This window comes from Garra rufa, chromosome 5 (genome assembly GCF_049309525.1).
Source record: "Garra rufa chromosome 5, GarRuf1.0, whole genome shotgun sequence".
In the NCBI taxonomy this organism is placed as follows: Eukaryota; Metazoa; Chordata; class Actinopteri; order Cypriniformes; family Cyprinidae; genus Garra; species Garra rufa.
The window spans coordinates 27,767,581-27,787,418 of record NC_133365.1 but is presented as its reverse complement, the minus strand read 5'-3'; the positions used below and the strand labels follow the sequence as shown (position 1 = coordinate 27,787,418).

At 39.4% G+C, this 19,838-nt stretch overlaps 1 protein-coding gene across 3 annotated transcripts in view; it reads left to right on the top strand.

The window, feature by feature from the left end:
- The window catches only part of sptbn2 (spectrin, beta, non-erythrocytic 2), a 59,430-nt gene that overhangs the window by 29,668 nt on the left and 9,924 nt on the right, over positions 1-19,838 (top strand). For all 3 annotated transcript variants that reach the window (XM_073839616.1, XM_073839618.1, XM_073839617.1), the window contains 29 exons: positions 1,211-1,362; positions 2,492-2,665; positions 3,959-4,050; positions 4,155-4,235; positions 6,798-6,913; positions 7,091-7,203; positions 7,327-7,514; positions 9,075-9,192; positions 9,297-9,455; positions 9,533-9,835; positions 9,919-10,072; positions 10,155-10,549; positions 10,632-10,736; positions 10,864-11,022; positions 12,421-12,632; positions 12,738-12,875; positions 12,966-13,185; positions 13,283-13,636; positions 14,137-14,319; positions 14,498-14,700; positions 15,306-15,396; positions 15,597-15,743; positions 16,050-16,313; positions 16,499-16,723; positions 16,978-17,067; positions 17,156-17,449; positions 17,900-18,030; positions 18,119-18,323; positions 18,465-18,842. In XM_073839616.1, coding sequence (XP_073695717.1) covers positions 1,211-1,362; positions 2,492-2,665; positions 3,959-4,050; positions 4,155-4,235; positions 6,798-6,913; positions 7,091-7,203; positions 7,327-7,514; positions 9,075-9,192; positions 9,297-9,455; positions 9,533-9,835; positions 9,919-10,072; positions 10,155-10,549; positions 10,632-10,736; positions 10,864-11,022; positions 12,421-12,632; positions 12,738-12,875; positions 12,966-13,185; positions 13,283-13,636; positions 14,137-14,319; positions 14,498-14,700; positions 15,306-15,396; positions 15,597-15,743; positions 16,050-16,313; positions 16,499-16,723; positions 16,978-17,067; positions 17,156-17,449; positions 17,900-18,030; positions 18,119-18,323; positions 18,465-18,842 — 5,444 coding nt within the window. The remainder of the gene's footprint in view (positions 1-1,210; positions 1,363-2,491; positions 2,666-3,958; positions 4,051-4,154; positions 4,236-6,797; positions 6,914-7,090; positions 7,204-7,326; positions 7,515-9,074; positions 9,193-9,296; positions 9,456-9,532; positions 9,836-9,918; positions 10,073-10,154; positions 10,550-10,631; positions 10,737-10,863; positions 11,023-12,420; positions 12,633-12,737; positions 12,876-12,965; positions 13,186-13,282; positions 13,637-14,136; positions 14,320-14,497; positions 14,701-15,305; positions 15,397-15,596; positions 15,744-16,049; positions 16,314-16,498; positions 16,724-16,977; positions 17,068-17,155; positions 17,450-17,899; positions 18,031-18,118; positions 18,324-18,464; positions 18,843-19,838) is intronic.

Genomic DNA, 19,838 nt, shown 5'->3' with positions numbered 1-19,838 from the left:
AAGAAATTAGACAGAAGGAGAGTTAAGATAAGAAACGCATGAGAATTTAATCAGGAAGGAGAGACCGTCTTTGAGATTTCACCATAATGGTGTAATTGGTTTCTAATCTGTCCAGTCTGACCAGGATAAGGCCTCTACAGACACACAAGCACACTGTGTTTTTTAGCAGTGTGAAAGTCAATCACTTTGTGGTTTTCAGTTGTAGATGTACAGGTGTTTCTGTTTGTTACCATTTGATCCAATTCCCTGTGAAATAACAAGCTCAGCCCTAATGGAAGCTCGAGTGTGTGCTTGTGCGTGAGAGAAGATCTACAACCAGATGGCTCTAAGGCTGACCTTGTGTTGCCTCTCACTTTGTGCTCTTGCGTTATTTCGTGTGCTTGTTTTCACCATTTACAGAGAGCATGTTTGTTTAATGACTGAGGCGTTTTGTGCTCATGACATTTTTCTTATCAGCAATTACATTACCATGCTTCATTTAAACCTGTTAATGGGAATTATCTTCTTGTATTAGCGCAGGCAACACAACACGCAGCTCTCGCTCATGTCTTTCTGAATGTAGGTGGTAATGAGGGGCAGCATGTAGTAGTGTTTGTGATAAACAGCTTGTTCTGCCTCAGTAAAGGTCATTCAGATGACAGCAGTGGGTTGAGCCTCTTACTGACCAGCCCCATATGCTTTCAGACAAGTACCTGTTTGCTAATACTGCACTCTTCTTTACTCAGTAGACACTGCATGCATATCAAACATTTCTGTTCGTCTTGGTCTTTTTCTGTCTGTCAATCATTTATTGATCAATACACATACAGTTTTTCAAACGCCGTGCTTTAAAACATCACGCAGTGCTTTTTGCTGTGGAGTCCCGCCCTTCCCGTCATGTAATTGGCTGGCTGTGAGTGAGGTCTTTTCTGATTAATGTGGGCAGCTATCAGTCAAGCTGTCAGTGCAATGCAGTAATTGAGTTGCTTTAATAGAGTTTAGAGTTACAGTCAGTCCTCGGTCACTGCTCGTCATTCATGAATGTTCATTTTATGCACTGTTGTAAAATACAGGTCCTGACATGGCGTGTTGCAAGAAAATTTATGGAGTCTTGTTTTTAGAGACCTAATGTTTTCCTTTTCCTTGAATGTTAATCTGCGTTCAGATTGGGGCGTGTATGCTTGAGCTTCAGTGTACCTTTTTTGACCTTTAAAACTACTTTTTTTTCCAGATGAGAGAGAAGCAGTGCAAAAGAAGACCTTTACTAAATGGGTGAACTCTCACCTGGGCCGTGTGACCTGCCGGATCGGTGACCTCTACACTGACCTCCGCGATGGACGTATGCTTATCCGACTGCTGGAGGTCCTCTCTGGGGAGCAACTGGTCAGCAATCCCTTCATCCATTCATTCATTCACCCATCCATCCATCAATCTATGTATCCATCTACAGTTGAAGTCTACATACACCTTTCAGAATCTGCAAAATGTTAATTATTTTACCAAAATAAGAGGGATCATATCAAATGCATGTTGTTTTTTTTTATTTAGTACTGACATGAATTAGATATTTCACATAAGATGTTTACATATAGTCCACAAGAGAAAATAACAGTTGAATTCATAAAAATGACTATGTTCAAAAGTTTACATAAACTTGATTCTTAATACTGTGTTGTTACCTGAATGATCCAAAGCTGTTTTTTTTTTTTTAGTGATAGTAGTTCATCAAACTGCCAGTTGTTCTTCAGAAATATCCTTTAGGTCCCACAAATTCTTTGGTTTTTCAGCGTTTTTGTGTATTTGAACCCTTTCCAAAAATATCTGTATGATTTTGAGATCCATCTTTTCACACTGAGGACAACTGAGAGACTCATATGCAACTATTACAGAAGATTCAAAAGCTCAATGATGCTTCAGAAGGAAATACAATGTATTGAGAGAAAAGAAAACTTTTTCAATTTGAAGATCAGGGTAAATTTTACTTATTTTGTCTTCTGGGAAGCATGTAAGTATCTTCTGTAACTTCTAAAGGACAATACTAAATAAATAAATATGATATTTAGGCAAAATAAGAAAATATACACATCTTCATGCTGTTCAAAAGTTTACACCCCTGGCTCTTAATGCATTGTGCTTCCTTTTGAGGCATCAGTGAGCATTTGAACCTTCTGTAATAGTTGCATATGAGTCCCTCAGTTGTTCTCAGTGTGACAAGATGGATCTCAAAATAATTAACCTTTTTTCAGATTCTGCAAGATGTATGTAAACTTTTGACTTAAACTCTGTGTCCATTTGTATATCCATGCATACACCCATCCATCTATTCATGCATCCATCCAACTTTGCATATATCTATTTATCCACCCATTCATCCATGTATCCATCCTTGCAGGCATCTATCCATGCATCCATCTATGAAAAACCTGTTTTTGTTGTCTTATTCCTCTGGTCTTCTTGAAAACAAATGTCTTTCATTTATTACATTTGTTTTACTTCTCGTTCTTTTTCTCAGCCAAAGCCCACCAAGGGCCGTATGCGCATCCACTGCCTGGAAAACGTTGACAAGGCTCTGCAATTCCTGAAGGAACAAAAGGTTCATCTGGAGAATATGGGTTCTCACGACATTGTTGACGGAAACCACCGCCTCACACTTGGACTCATTTGGACCATAATCCTCCGCTTCCAGGTAAGAGGGCATGGCTTTGACTAGAGGTGTGAGAAATAGAGAGACAGACAGGTGAATAACATCTTTCACTTGTCACTGAAAAAAACGGCAACACCTGTATTTATCCAAATCAACGTTCATGCCAGAACTTGTAAATACAATGTAAATGGCCCCAATGCTAAAAAATTAAGTAAAAAAATGATTAAACCAACAATCAGTGTTCATTCCAATGTTTTGGTGTAGTTGTGTAGTGCAGCCCACAATATTATATATATAATCCTGACCTAAAAATGTTTTAGACAGAGTGTGTGATTATCTGTCATTATTGTGATCTTTTGTCTTCTTTTAACCCTGTTCTGTTCTTTTTGTTTGTCCTTGGCTGTATCAGTCTTTCATCTATTCACACTGAAGAATAATTAGCATATTTTTCTCTGCCACTTCATTGCCCTTTTGATTAGTCTGTACATTTTTGTAATCAGCTCAAAATTCCTTCTATTGTAAATGCTAATTATCAAAGCACGCTGATCCAGACTGCACACTGTTGGATCACTGCCTCTGATGAGTTTGTAAAGATGTTGCTGATTTGTGTTTATTATATTGCTGCAATGACATAATTACAGAAGATAAAGCGATTAAACTTTTTTTTTCTTTTCATTCTTTGCTGAATGAATCCAGGCAGAAATGGATCAAGATGACTTTATTAACAGACTTAATGAAGCTTCTGCGTTAGTGTACGTGTCAATATTTCAGTCTGGTTTCAGATATCTCTCAGCAAGAGTTTTGTTGAGCTGTGATATAGATTTATAGAATTTAGAGCTGTGCGCCATTAGCATGAGGGAACGAAAGCTTTTTCAGCATTTGAAATAAAGAATCTCTTATTATTTTATATTATACTACTGTTTTAATTTTATGTAGTAATAATTTATTTTATATACAGTATAGTGAATTTCATTAATATAATATGCTCATTTTTATTTACCCAACCATCAAACTTTGGGGTCAGTAAGGCCATGAACACATAGCGTCACTGCTTTTCTGAGTACTGAATCAAATATAGTACACACAGTATTTGGTTGTTTATAGGAGTGACAACTGCAAATTATTTACTCCCAAATATTCAGGTATTTACTGTATGTTAAATTCTCAGTAGTGTATACAAAACTGAACTCAACAGCTTATAGAACATAAACAAAGACAGCATCTATGTTGACAGATGTCTAGTAAAAAAAATTAAACTCTTCGATTCTCCAAACTTCAAGGAAAAGATATGCAGTTTATACAGTAACATGTTTTGCATCTCACTTGCTTGAACAGATCCAAGACATTAGCGTTGAGACGGAGGACAACAAAGAGAAGAAATCAGCCAAAGATGCTCTGCTGCTGTGGTGTCAGATGAAGACTGCAGGGTAAGAGTGAAAGAGAAAGAAAAGTGAATGAATGAGTAATGACTGATGATTTATTAAATACACTAGTTCTGGTCCTGTACTAATGATTGCGACTTTCCCTTCAGGTACCCAAATGTCAATGTCCACAACTTCACCACAAGCTGGAGAGATGGTCTAGCGTTCAATGCCATAGTGCACAAACACAGGTATTGATCTGAGCTCACAAACACACACACACACACACACTGACATATAAGTACACCGGTACAAGGCCTTTGTTCTCAAACACATGACAAGCTTTGAAATGACTACGATTTCCACATAGTAGCATGTGCTCATGCTCTCCACGCCTCTTCATTCTTCAGCATGTTCCCACACATACAGAGAGGCCTGCAGGGGCTTCAACCACCAGCGGCATTCTGGAATTTTAACTTTGTTCTGCAAAAATGCATGTAAATGCAGAAGTTGAAAGAATTTCTGAGAGATTGTGTAAAAGCCTATTCACTGGAAGTCTATATTTTTGGACAACATGCTGTCATTACAGCAAAAGAAGGATTTTTATCATTTGTAATTATTATTACTGAGACCAGGGCTGGACTGGGACAAAAAATCGGCCCGGGCATTTTGACTAGAGACCGGCCCACTAGGTATTGTTGCCCAAGCAAGGGGGCGGGGTCATCCGACCTCCTCGGCTGTAATTGGTCCAGCCCAGAGTCGATCATGACCAATTGGCCAATCCACCACCTTTTAATATTTTATACCAGGGCTATTCAATTAGATTCATTTGACGGCCGGATTATCGAACTGAAAATTTGAAGGGGGCCAAGGGGGTGGGGGCCGTCCCGATCTCTTTCTGGGGGAGCCTATACAATTAAATTGAAATGCATATTCACTAAAATGAACTAATATTACCAACACCAACATCTATAAAAGGTTAACATTAGTGCTGTCTGTCAATCAATTAAATTTTTTTTTGAAAAAAAAATCACATTTTTCCGTAATTAATCATGATTAATCGCATATTTACATATACATATTGTCATAATTTCACACTGAACCTCCAAATTAAGGTAGAAACAACAAAGTATATTTTAAATATGTTTAATGGCACCTTTTTTTTACCAAGTAACCTATTATTAATAAAATATTGATATCAATACTGCTACTAGTGTCTCTATTAAATGAATTTTCTCAGTTTTACATATTATGTCAATTCAACATTACAGTAGTATTGAAAGCCAATATTTTCACCATTTTAATAGGCTCTGAAATATATAACAACTTTTAATTTAGGTGATTTTAAAACAATCTTCACATAAACTACAAATTGTATATGCATAAACTATATAAATTATGATTGCCATACACTGATTATAATTGTGATTTGATGTATTTTTAATTTTACACAAGTCTTTGTTTACCACAAAGTATATTTTGGCCATCAAAATAACATTCAAATTGGATTATAAGAGCTTTAAAGTGCTAGAAATGTTTGTTCAAAATGCTTGAATATCATTGAAAAGTGCTTGAATTTCTCTCTCAAAAGGTTGTACAAACCCTGAAATGAATACTGTATTAAGTTGGCGTTGGCGTCTGACATAGCCTATCTCAGCGCGGTTTATAACAGAATTCTGAGCAGAATTGAGCTGAATGATTCTCACTGGATTTCGCAGCAACCTTAATTCATTCTGTGCGAATTTAAACACTTCTCACTGGATCTCGAAGCACTGTGCAGTAATAGTGTCACGAAATTAACTTTGGTTCCCGAGTAATGGCTGTTCTGAGCTCGGACAAGTGTGTTTGCATTGCGCTCCGAGCTGATAAACGTTTGGTTTCTCTTTCGTTTTGTTTGCCGTTTTATTTTTCTCATATGAAATAGAAATAACAGCGCTTATGAGTTGAGTAACTCAGTGGCCGCGCCAGTGCAACCGCTCACAAAATTTAGTCGCACCGGCAGAAAAATGCGACCATTTGGTCACAGTCTGGAGCCTTACAAGCGCTTGTCAAATCTCCCGTCTATTGATGTTGCGGTCTCCGGTAGATTGTTGATGTTTTTAGCTCTCTTGCTTTTCTTTTTTGGCTGGCCCGGGCCAGTGTTGCCGCCTAGTGGACAAACTAATTAATGCAAAAACAATTCAAGCCACCTGCGCGTTCTTCTCCCTCGGGCCGGACGAAGATGATTGGCGGGCCGCCAATTGAATAGCCCTGGTTTATACCGTTAAAAAAAAAAAAAAAAAACATCGGCCCACAAAATCACCATCGGCCCACCGGGAAAATGCCCGGTATGCCCGATGGCCAGTCCAGCCATGACTGAGACATTAAATGCAAAATAGAAGCCTTTAAACGGCCCCAGCTGTGTTTACTGTATATTGTAGAGTATTGTATGATTTTGTATATTTGTATATTTCCTCTTTCTTCTTCCTAAGAAATAATTTCATTATAAACTAATTGGGCCCAGTAGGATTTCCTGCTCTTCTCATCCTCAGCAATCCCACTAGCTTCTCATTTTTTCTCTTTTCCTCTTAACTGTCGCACAGCAGCCTTGTTCTTTCTGTAATTTTTCATGCAGAAGAACAGAAAAAATAAAAGTTACATTAAGTTGACCTAAATAAGTAGAGAAAATCCCTCACTCTCTCATGGCAGTGTTGGAGTGCTTCCCTCTTTTGTTGGAAAAGTGTATTGCAGGGTTTTAACAAACTCAATGTCCTGTGTTTTAAAAGCTTAAAATGACATTCTTGTTGATTTTCTTCTCTTTTTCTCATTCTTAGGTCAGACTTGATTGACTTTGATAATCTCAAGCGCTCTAATGCCCATTATAACCTGCAGAATGCCTTTAATGTGGCAGAGAAGGAGCTGGGTCTTACCAAGCTGCTGGATCCAGAGGGTGAGATACACATATGGGCATAAAGGGCAAATACATGCATAATTTTAACCACATAATAAACAATACACTCTGATACACACAGAAACGGGTGTCTAGAAAGACCACATTTGCCAAATGAATGAACATATTATTTATTAACAACTAGCTGATGTGTTTGTCTTATCTCTCAAACTTTAGACGTAAATGTTGATCAGCCTGATGAAAAGTCCATCATCACATATGTGGCCACATACTACCACTACTTCAGCAAGATGAAGGCGCTCGCCGTAGAGGGCAAGAGAATCGGCAAGGTACATGGAGAGCGAGAGAGAATTACAGTCTACCCTTATGTTTACATAGCCATTTCCTGAAGTGTTTCTGTAAGTGTGGGTCATTATTCCGTGAAGTGAATAGGGGTGTATTTGTTTCTGTAGGTGCTGGACTATGCTATCGAAGCAGATCAGCTGATAGAGAAATATGAAACCCTGGCCTCAGAGCTGCTGCAGTGGATTGAACAAACCATCGTTACCCTTAATGACCGTCAGCTCGCTAACTCGCTGAGTGCGGTTCAGAACCAACTACAGGCCTTCAACACATACCGCACTGTGGAGAAACCACCTAAGTGAGTGATGTCCACAATGGCAAAATAATACTGTAAAAGAGTGATGTAAAGGCAATAGAAAGTCAAGTTTGATCCTATTTACTTTTTAATGCACATTTCTGGTCTTCTGGTCTAAAGGCATAGTAATACGTTCACAACCTGATTGGTCGGGTTGAATGACATATGTTTCATGATGGAACTCACCGTACACACCAAACTAAAGGAAAAGGTGCGTTCGACATAAAGCGGCGTTGCGGGTGTATGACACTGAAGTACCCATTCACTGATCGGTCTGCTGATCGCCGCTTTAAGTCGAATACACGCAGTGCCGTCAACTGGGCTAAGCGCGCTCATTGTTGTGTGTATGATTTTATTTTCACTGCTTGCAAACTCACAAAGAGCTCATAAAAAGACACTTTACCTCTTCGTTGCACCAGGTTTGCCCTCTGCTCATTTTGTTTTGGAAACACTGCTTGTTCCCTTCATGAAATCATGTTGCATAGCATCGGAACTTCCTGTTTTGGGTTCGTTTAGGAGTATTTGGTCCGTGTTGCGTTCATATTTAATTCGAACCGCACCACTAAGAAGATGGGTCTCAGTCTGGTGCAGTTTGAATCTTTTTAGTTTAGTTCCATCTTTTTAGCGGTCTCGGTCTGCTTGTTTGGTGCGCACCAGGGTTCGAATGGCAGCATTCACACTTACTCAAATAAACTGCACTAACAGAGCAATCGCACCAGAGTTTGTTTAGATGAAGACTAGACCCATCTTTTTAGCAGCCTCTGTCCGCTTGTTTGGTGCACACCAGGGTTCAGATGGCAGCATTCACACTTACTCAAATAAACCGCAGTCGCACCAGAGTACGTTTTAATCAAACCTAACATGACAAGTGTGAACACACCCTAAGAGTTCAAAATGAAGAGCTTCAACCCATGTTCTTAAGTCAGACAAAAGTCAGTACATTGACTTACCTAAACTTTAAAGGGGACTCAACCCTCTTTTTTTTGTGGTATACTGTCTTAGTCTAAATTACATTCACACTGGTGTTTTAGAAAGCTAAACAAATTAAAAATAAATATTTTGTAAGTATATTATTTTTGCTTTACACTACAGTAGGAAAATTAAAATACGTGCAAAATGCTGTAATCATCTGCTGTGGAAATAAAGCATAACCGTGGCCGTTCTCAAATGCAAAAATTTAAATTAATTACATCTAAAATTACAGCACATGCAATAAACAAGTTCACTTCTTTCACTGTGAACAGTCACAGAAAACACCGGATCACAAGCTGATTGCCTGAACGAAGTGCACGCTTTGCTTTGAAACGCACAGCAAAAACACTTGTTGGAAGTCATATTGTGCTTTTGGTATTAGTTCGTTTGACAGATACTCTAGCAAAGCATAATGACCTAAAACAGAACTTTTTTGCCCGGAAGACCTATCGTTTCATATCTTCATGTGACCTCAATAATATAAAGACAGTTTTGCTATTGCGTTATCATGATATTGATAATATCATTACATCCCTACATTTTAGACATCCATACTAGACACGAAGCTTTAATCCTGTATGTGTTTGACAGATTCACTGAAAAGGGAAATTTGGAGGTTTTGCTCTTCACCATTCAGAGTAAAATGAGAGCAAACAATCAGAAAGTCTACATGCCACGAGAGGGAAAACTCATCTCTGACATCAACAAGGTATGTACACATCAAATGATCCTCTACTTTGAAGCTACACAAACATTAACTTGATGTTTGAGTGATGCTCATGGCCAGTTTGTGTATACTGCTTGTCTGAAAAGGCATGGGAGAGGCTGGAGAAAGCGGAACACGAGAGGGAGTTGGCACTGAGAAATGAGCTGATTCGTCAGGAGAAGCTGGAGATGTTGGCTGCACGTTTTGACCGCAAAGCAGCCATGAGAGAAACCTGGCTCAGCGAAAACCAGCGGCTGGTCTCACAGGTGACATAGATAACACTAAAAACAATATGTGTAGTTTAATGTGAGATGGAAGTAACATAAAACTTTGTTGCCTTTAGGACAATTTTGGTGTTGAACTGGGTGCTGTGGAAGCAGCCACTCGCAAACACGAGGCCATTGAGACAGACATCCAGGCGTACGGTGAGCGCGTAGCAGCCGTAGAATCTGTTGCTCGAGAACTGGAGGCGGAGGGATATCATGAAGTGCGGCGCATACTGGCACGGAGGGATAACGTCCTCAGACTGTGGGAGTATCTGAAGGAATTACTTGCGTCACGGCGAGAGAGGCTGATAGCACACAGAGACCTGCAGCGCCTCCTACAGGAGATGAGCTACATCATGGACTGGATGGAAGACATGAAGGTATTTTACTGCTACAAAATAGTGTTGTTTTTGATTGTTTGTTTTCCACAGCTAATTGTGTGTGTTTTTGTTTGTGTGTTTAGAGTCGTCTGCAATCTCAGGACAGTGGAAAACACCTTCATGATGTGGAGGACTTGCTGCAGAAACACACACTTGTGGAAGCTGATATATCCGCACAGGCTGAGCGAGTCAAAGCTGTGCAGGCCGCTGCGAAGAGATTTACGTCAGATGAACAGAGTGAGAATATTCCCTGTACATACACAACCGTGGCTGTTGTACGCTCAAAATTCAAACGCAATTGGTTCTCCTCTCTTTTTAGATTATAAGCCATGTGACCCCACTCTGGTTGAAGAGAAGGTGGATCTTCTGGGCCGAGCGTATGGAGAACTGGGCCAGCTGGCGGCGGATCGACGAGCTCGACTGGACGACTCGCGAAGGCTGTGGCAGTTCCTATGGGAGCTGGGAGAGGAGGCCGCCTGGATCCGAGAGCAAGAGCAGATTCTGTCTGGAGGAGACTACGGAAAGGACTTGACCTCTGCTCTTCACCTCCTGTCTAAACATGAGGCCTTCAGAGACGAGATGGCAGCCCGGTATGGCCCTCTGGGGAACAGCATTGCTGGTGGAGAGACCCTGGTGAAGGAAGGCCACTTTGGAGCACCTGAGGTGACAGAGCGAATCAAGGACGTGAGAGCACAGTGGTCGCACCTGGAGGAGGTAAAGCTCTAGAGAATGGCTCAGACTTTAAAGTGTCAGCATTACAGTCTTATACTAAATATCACACTTTCTTTTTCTACAGGTTTCACAATTGCATGAGCAGGGGCTGAAAGAGTCTGTAGCTTTCCATCAGTTCCAGACAGACGCTAACGACATGGAGGCCTGGATACTGGAAACACTAAGACTGGTAAAATAAACACAAATATAGGTTTATCTGACTGTTTGCTATTACTTATTTGACTATTTATCCAGCTCTATTTCATCTGTTCATTCACCAGATTGAATCTTTGTTATTCTGTGTTTTCTGTTTGTAGGTGTCTAGTCAAGAAGTTGGCCACGATGAGTTTTCTACACAGACTCTGGCCAGAAAGCAGAGAGAGGTGGAGGAGGAGATTCAAAGTCACCGATCACTCATCGACTCACTACATGAACAGGCCTCAACACTGCCTGAAGCATATGCACAGTCTCCACAGGTACACAAAACACACACATTAGAACAAAATATGCATTAACTACAAATTGAAAAGCAATATCAATTACTATTTTTTATATTTGATTCAACTGTTCAAAAGTTGTTGTTTTTTTTAAAGAAATTAATACTTTTGTTCATCAAGGTTTTGCTAAATTGATCAGAAGTGACAGTAAAGACATTTATAATTTATAATCTAAAAAAGTTCTTTCTATTCATCAAAGAATCCTGAAAAAAATGTGTCACAGTTTTCAAAAATATATTAAGCAGCACTGTTTTCAACACTGATAAAATAAATTAAATAAATATTTCTTAAACATAAAATCAGCATCTTAGAATGATTTCTCAAGGATCATGTGACACTGAAGACTGGAGTAATGGCTACTGGAAATTAAAATTGTTTTAAAATACATTAAAATAAAAAATAAAAAAACATTTTTTTTTAATGTAATTACACTGCCGTTCAAAATTTGGGATGTAATATTGTGGAATATTTGTGGAATACTATCACCATGTAAAATAATGTTTTAATATACATTAATAATTTATTCCTGTAATCAAAGATGAATTTTCAGCATCATTACTCCAGTCTTCAGTGTCACATTATTAATAGAAATCATTCTAATATACTGATTTATTATCAGTGCTGGAAACAGTTGTGCTGCTTAAATTTTTTGGGAACCTGTGATACTCTTTTTCAGGATTCTTTAATGAATAACATTTATTTAAAATAGATATCTTTTCTAACAATATACACTACTGTTCAAAATTTAGGGGTCAGTACATTTTTATTATTTTCCTTTAAAAAAAAAAAAAAAACTTTTATTCAGCAAGAATGTGTTAAATTGATCAGAAGTGTTAGTAAAGACTTGCATTGTTAGTTTCTAACGTTTTATTCATCAAAGAACAACACAACTGTTGTCAACATGGATAATTCTAATCATAAATCAGCACATTAGAATGATTTCTGAAGGATCATGTGACACTGAAGACTGGAGTAATGGGTGATAAAAAATTCAGCTTTGCATCACAGGTATAAATTATATTTCAAAGTATATTAAAATAGAAACCATTATTTTATATTCTAATAACATTGTTCATATTACTGTTTTTTCTGTATTTTTGATCAAATAAATGCAGCCTTGATAAGCATAACAGACTTTAAAAAAAAAGCCAAGTCTCACCTACCCCAAACTTTTGAACGGCAGTGTATATTTCACAATTTTACTGTTTTAACTGTATTTTTGATTTAAAAAAAGCAGCCATGGTGAGCATAAAAACTTCTTTCAAAAATAAGGCATATTACTGACCCACAAACTTTTGAACAGTAGTAATGAATGAAATGGTTTGAATGGTAGTGAATATTACCTATAATATGTATCTCTCTCTCTTGCTTTACCAGGTGGAAGGCCGTCTCCCAGCGATAGAGCAGCGCTATGAAGAGTTAGAGTGGTTGTCGTCGTCATGGCGACAGGCCTTAGATGGTGCGCTTGCGTTGTATCGCATGTTTAGTGAAGCCAGTGCCTGCCAGCTGTGGGTTGGAGAAAAAGAGCAGTGGCTGCACAACATGGAGATTCCCACCAAATTAGAGGATCTGGAGGTGGTCCAGCAAAGGTGAGAACAGACAGAATGATGCCTGCCTGAGTTTTGATTTGGTAATCCTATTGATATAGCATATATTGGTGTAATATGGTTTGGTTTGTTTTGTTTGGACTGAAGGTTTGAAACTCTGGAGCCAGAGATGAACACACTGGGTGCTCGCATTTCTGATGTCAATCAAGTGGCTCAACAGCTGCTTGGATCAGACAACCGCAACAAAGAACAGATTGACCAGACACAGAACCAACTCAATAACAGGTACAGTCACCAACACAAATAGCAGATCGAGTTAAATAATCAGATTCACGCAGAAATGGCCTCATGCTTCTTCCTTACCCTCCTTTGCAGGTGGTCTGATTTCCAGAGTCTGGCTAACCAGCGCAAACAAGCTCTAGAATCAGCATTGAATATCCAGAACTATCATCTAGAGTGTAATGAAATCAAGAGCTGGATGAAGGAGAAGACCAAGGTCATAGAGTCAACACAGAGCCTTGGAAATGACCTGGCTGGAGTCATGGCCCTGCAGCGTAAGCTCACTGGTATGGAAAGAGACCTGGAGGCTATACAGGTAAAAATAAACACATTGTTATGTCTAATACAACCATAAAGACATTGTAGCTGCTACCTTTCTCTTACGCATTCTCTTTTGGCTTTGTTCTCCACAGGGTAAGCTGGATGACCTGCGTTCTGAGGCTGAGAAGTTGGCATCTGAGCACCCCGAGCAGGAGGAGGAGATCAAGGGTCGACTGGCTGAAATCCAGGAGGTGTGGGAGGAGCTTCGAGCCACCATGAAACGGCGCGAGGAGTCGTTGGGCGAAGCCTCTAAGCTTCAGGGCTTCCTTAGAGATCTCGATGACTTCCAGGCCTGGCTGTCACGTACACAGACCACCGTGGCATCCGAGGACACACCTACATCTCTGGCGGAAGCAGAGCGTCTGCTGGGTCAACATGAGGCCATAAAGAATGAAGTAGATAATTACAGGGAAGATTATGAGAAGATGAGAGCTACTGGAGCTGAGGTCAGTTAGTGTAAACTTTAAGTTTAAAAAAAAAATTCATTACTGCCACTGTTCAGAAGTTTGTGGTCAGGAATATGTCTTGGTTTTGAAAGAAGTCTTTTATGCTACCAAGACTGCATTTATATGATAAAAATCCAGTAAACACGGTAATATTCTTATTTTAAATACAATTTAGGATATCTGTTTTCTACTTCTTAAAATGTAACGGCAAAACTGATTTTCAGCAGCTATTACAGATTTTCAAAGTCACCTGATCCTTTAGAAATCATTCTAATATGCTGATTGGCTTGACTTGAAAGCAGTTGTGCTGCTTAATATTTTTGTGGAAACCTTGATACATGTTTTTATGTCTACATGTCTTTTTTAACGTCTTTGCGGTCAATTTAATACATCTTTGCTGAATAAAAGTATATCTTACTGCCCCCAAACCTTTGAATGACAGGGTATATGTTTTAACAAATATTTGAAAATAATGAAAATAATAAATGATGTGTGTTTAGGTGACTCAGGGACAGACTGATGCCCAGCACATGTTCCTTGCCCAGAGGTTGCAGGCGTTGGACACTGGCTGGCACGAGCTGAGGAGAATGTGGGAGAGCCGCCACTGTGTCCTCGCTCAAGCCTTTGATTTCCAAACCTTGCTACGAGATGCAAAACAGGCAGAGGGCTTCCTTAATAGCCAGGTGTGTGATTGTGATACTGCACGTGTTTTACTTGATTACTGTACAGCTAAATGCTAAAAACATTCCATATTTTGCTACCTTTTGGGGAAAGGGCCCATTTCAGCTGCAAATAATGACTCTTGATTGGTGGATTAAACCTTAGAGCTAATAAAACAGTTTCCTGTCTCTTTGCCTGCAGGAGTATGTTCTGTCACACACAGAAATGCCCTCCAGCCTACAAGGGGCTGTGGAGGCCATCAAGAAACACGAAGACTTCCTCACCACCATGGAGGCCAATGAAGAAAAGATCAACAGCGTGGTCGAGTCTGGACGGAGACTCATGTCTGACGGCAACACCTATGCAGACAAGATCCAGGAGAAGACAGACTCTATTCAGGAGAGGTGAGCAGGAACAGAACAAATGAAAAGACATGTTTAGAAGCAGAGGTGGATAGTGTGATCAAAATCATCATGTTATGAGTATTTTTTTTTATTTAGTAATTGTACAATGCCACAAATGAGAGAGAAAATATATTTTCTACAAAAATATCAATTAACACAACTGTTTTCAACAATGTTGATAAGACAAATCTTTCTCAGGCACCAAGTCAGCATATTATGATTTCTGAAGGATCATGTGACACTGAAGACTGGAGTAATGACTGGAAAATCAGCTAAAATATATCAAATTAAGAAATATTTTTTAAATTGTAATAATATTTCACAATATTACAGTTTTTGCTGTATTTGTTATTGAATAAATGTGAATAAGAGACTTATCAAAAAACAATCTTACCAACCACTAACGGTAGTGTATACTACAATCAATCATTTCAAAATGCCAAGTCATACTTAAGAAGCTGCACTAAACTGGAAATGTGCAGTATTCATTACTATTATTTGATTCTGATGTACATTAATGATGTGTCGGTCCCCATTAAACCCATTAAATCCATTCCAGATAACATCATGTCTTTCATGTCATGTTCTCTTTCGATTTCCTTCAGACACCAGAAGAACAAAGAAGCTTCCAATGAGCTGCTGGCTAAACTGAAGGACAACAGAGAGCTGCAGCATTTCCTACAGGATGGACAAGAGGTAATAAAGTAAAGAGCAAACAAGACTACATATATCCATTATACTGCCTGCATTATGAGTCCTTCTGACTGACATTATGAAGATAATGCTCTCATATGAGACCAGTGAACCACAGCATCACCTACAGGATAAAGCCTGTGATGCCAAATTCTGGCTTTTGTGTGTTTTAATAAGTGTTCTTTTCCATGCCCTCTCTTTAGCTGACTTTATGGATAAATGAGAAAATGTTAACAGCTCAGGACATGTCCTATGATGAGGCTAGAAACCTCCACAGCAAGTGGCAGAAACACCAGGCCTTCATGGCTGAGCTGGCCTCTAATAAAGACTGGCTGGACAAGATTGACAAGGTATATTCGCATGCACATCTCTTCCAGTGGTTTTGAATGGTGATTCAAGTCATGGAAATTCGTGAATTTTTTTTTGGAAAAGTCGTGGAAATGCTTAACTCTTGTGTGGAAAGTCTGGAAATGTCATGAAAATTCAGTGGTCAAAATTGTGGGATTTCTGGGATATGTGTAAATATGCAGGATTTGCCAAATAGCTTCATCAGGGTTAAACTAAATAAACAAACAACAAAGCATGTGAACTCATGAGCAGAACTGCATACGTCAAAACTACTGCAATTACTTTTTTTGTTGTTGTTGTTCATGTAGGAGGGTAAGGTGTTAGTAAAGGAGAAACCTGAGCTGGAGCAGACGGTATCAGAGACTATGAGCAGCCTGCAGAAGCAGTGGGAGGAGCTAGAAAGCACCACTCAAGCCAAAGCTCAGTGTCTGTTTGACGCTAACCGAGCTGAACTTTTCACGCAGAGCTGCTCAGCGCTGGACTCCTGGCTCCAAAACCTGTCCTCTCAACTCCAAAGCGATGACTTTGGAAAAGATCTCACCAGTGTCAACATCCTGCTCAAGAAACACCAGGTAAATCCAAAGCCAAATAGAAAGATTGTTCGATCAAGATACTCACAGATCACTTCAGTGTGAAATCAAACCCTCTTGTAGTCTGTGGGACATTTGGATGTTCAGTTATATATAAAATATGCTTTATTCTGTGTAAGCTGAGATGTTTTAAACCTAATTACCCCATATGTGACCCTGTGTCTCAGATGCTGGAGCATCAGATGGAGGTGCGTGAGAAAGAGGTCCAGTCTCTGCAGACGCAAGCTCTGGCCTTGGCCCAAGAGGATTCTGGGATAATGGAGGTGGATGGGCAGCAAAGAAGGGTGACAGACAGCTTCTCTCAACTGCAGGACCCTCTAAAAGAGCGAAGGCAGCGTCTCCTTGCTTCAAAAGAGGCTCATCAGTTCAACAGAGACCTTGAGGATGAAATTGTGAGTCACATGCAAACACTCCCACGCTGTAAAAAAGGATTTTTCATAGTTATGAAATATTGGAGTTCATGTTACAAAGAAAATACTTTCTCTGTCTTTCTACTTTAAAATTTCATGTTTAATATCTGGGGAAAATTGTTGCAGTTAAATCCTACACCAATTTTTTTTTGTGTACTCATACATATACATATACATATAAGCAATATTCTTTTGGAAAAATGAAGTTCTGAGAGCAACTGTGTTTTTGTCTAAAGTTATGGGTGAAGGAGAGGATGCCTCTCGCCACGTCCACAGACCACGGTAAAGATCTGCCCAGTGTCCAGCTGCTCATCAAAAAGAATCAGGTAATCAATCAGTGTTTTTGAAGCTATAAAAAGTGTTTACTTTTGATCATCTCAGTAACCTTTTCCAATTTCTTTTTCACTTTCCCAGACTCTGCAGAAAGAGATTCAGGGTCATCAGCCCCGTATTGATGACATCCAGGCTCATGGAAGGAGCATGTCCCCTGGAAAGGAGTCAGAGATGGACAGGGAGAGGAGAACTGCTCTTGACGGGCGTCTGGCGGAGTTGAGGGAATTGTGGGCCCTTTTGATTTCTGAGACGGAGCAGAGGAACTTGAGGCTAGAAGAGGCTAACCGAGCGCAACAGTTTTACGCAGATGCTGCAGAGGCTGAGGCCTGGATGGGAGAACAAGAGCTTCATATGATGTCAGAAGAAAAGGCAAAGGTTTGTGAAATTGTGCTGTGTAGGTGTTTGTAACAACTATTCAAAGAGCTAGTTAATGTTGCAGTTCTGATTAGTTTACTTAAAGGTAATGCTGGGTTTTAAGACTTATATGGCTTAATATAACGTAATTGATTAAGTAAAAAAATCTATGAAAGATTTATGTCATTTAAAAAATGTAAATCATTTTATACATATTTTGGGTTGTGGAAGGTGTCATTATTTCAATGACATGAAATGATTGCACTCGATGAGCTACTGGCCCTACCTGTTGCTATTTTAATGCAACTTGGAATACACAACTTCTATGACATATTTCATTAAGAGACATCATTTAGTTTGTATTAAGCCATACAAGTCTTAATTTACAGGGTTTCCTTTAATTACTTTGCTGAAGTGTTTTGCTTATTCTGATGTGTACAGTATTTAAGGTTTTTATAATGGTTGTTGTAGGATGAGCAGAGTGCTTTGGTGATGGTGAAGAAACACCAGATTTTGGAGCAGGCTCTAGAGGACTACGCTCAAACCATCCACCAGCTGGCCAATAGCAGCAGACTCATGGTGAATAGTGAACACCCAGAGAGGTAAGGGCATAGTAGGGTCTCTGGACTGTCAGATAAAGCATTTGACGTGAAGTATTGGTATAATCCATGTTCTTTCTCTCTTTTGTAGTGAAAGAATCACTCTAAGGCAGGCCCAGGTGGATAAACTGTATGCAGGGTTGAAGGATCTGGCAGAAGAGAGGAGAGGCAAACTGCAGGAAAGACTTAGACTAACCCAGCTGAAGAGAGAAGTGGATGATTTAGAGCAGTGGATCGCTGAAAGAGAGGTTGTCGCTGGGTCTCACGAACTCGGACAAGACTACGAACATGTGACGGTATGAAATCCACTTTTCCTCCTCAGTTCCACAACCTTCACTACTGGAATTACAAGAAACTTAATTTGATTTATCATACTTGGGTGAATACTGCATCATTAAAGTTTTTATAATTCTGGATGTTCTCTCTAAATTCTTCAGATGTTGCGTGATAAGTTCCGGGAGTTTGCACGGGACACCAGCACAATTGGCCAGGAGCGTGTGGATGCAGTGAACGCTCAGGCAGATGAACTTATTGAGTCTGGTCATCCAGAAAATGCCAGTGTGGCTGAGTGGAAGGATGGGCTCAATGAGGCCTGGGCCGACCTGCTCGAGCTCATCGACACGCGTACACAGATGCTTGCTGCCTCATACGAGCTGCACCGCTTTCATCAGGACGCCCGGGAAGCTCTGGGGCTCATACGAGAGAAGAAGGAGACCCTAGCAGGGGCTGAACTTGGACGGGACTTGAACACTGTCCAGCACTTGCTTAGACAGCATACAGCATATGAGCATGATGTGCAGGCACTCAGCGGGCAGGTGAGAGCCTTCATTTAACGTTTTCACATACAGTGGTGGCCAAAATTATTAGAACACTAGTATTTTCACTAGCTAAAAAATAATTTTAAGTCAGTTATTTCTATCTTTTGCTGTAGTGTGTCAGTATGAAATATCAGTTTACATTTTCAAACATTAATTTTGCCATTAATTGTAATAATCCAGTGAGATTTTTGTTTGCACAAGCAGTCTGACAACAGCCAGTGCTCCACACAGAGATCTGATCTCATCATCATCCAATGTGTCTAGACAGGGTATCCGTGGATCCTTAAGAAGTCTTAAATAACGTTTTCCTAATATAAGGCCTTAAGAAGTCTTAAAAAGTCTTAAATTCAGTTTCGATAGGTCTTAAATAGTTTTGGTCACATTTCCGCTAAAATATCTTCAGTCTTCATTACTTAATTTAGGTCCTGATGGAAAATATCAGGTAAAGCATAAAGAAAACGCCATTCTAACAGCGTCTTTACATCCATTTTGACCGCTCCCAGCACCCATACCGAAAGTGCGTGATTAGACGTGCATGCAAAAAAAGTGCGTCTTCAGACAGAATCGCAGTAGCAGAATACAGGTTCAACAAGCTGTTTTCTGTATATAATGTTTTTTTTTTTCTTGCCCGACCGAACAAACAGCCTGATTAAAACTGGAGAGACAAAAATAACCAGCGAAGCATCGAAAGGCAAGAAAGATTCCTATTTTAATACAATCAGCATAAACAGCAATTGACAATGGATAGTGTATTACTGGTCTATTTGTGACATACTTTAACAAATGAGTGTAACAGCACACATAAAGAAACTCTAAAGAAACACACAACTTAGGGAACAACTGAAAATGTATAGTTTATTTATAACATGATATTGTTCAGTAATATTCATTTTAGTTTAATAAACTAGTTAGTGAAGTAGTTACTTACATTTTAGACAAAATATTTACTGTTTTGTTCTGTTCCACCAACGAAAATAGTTCCAAACAAGGATC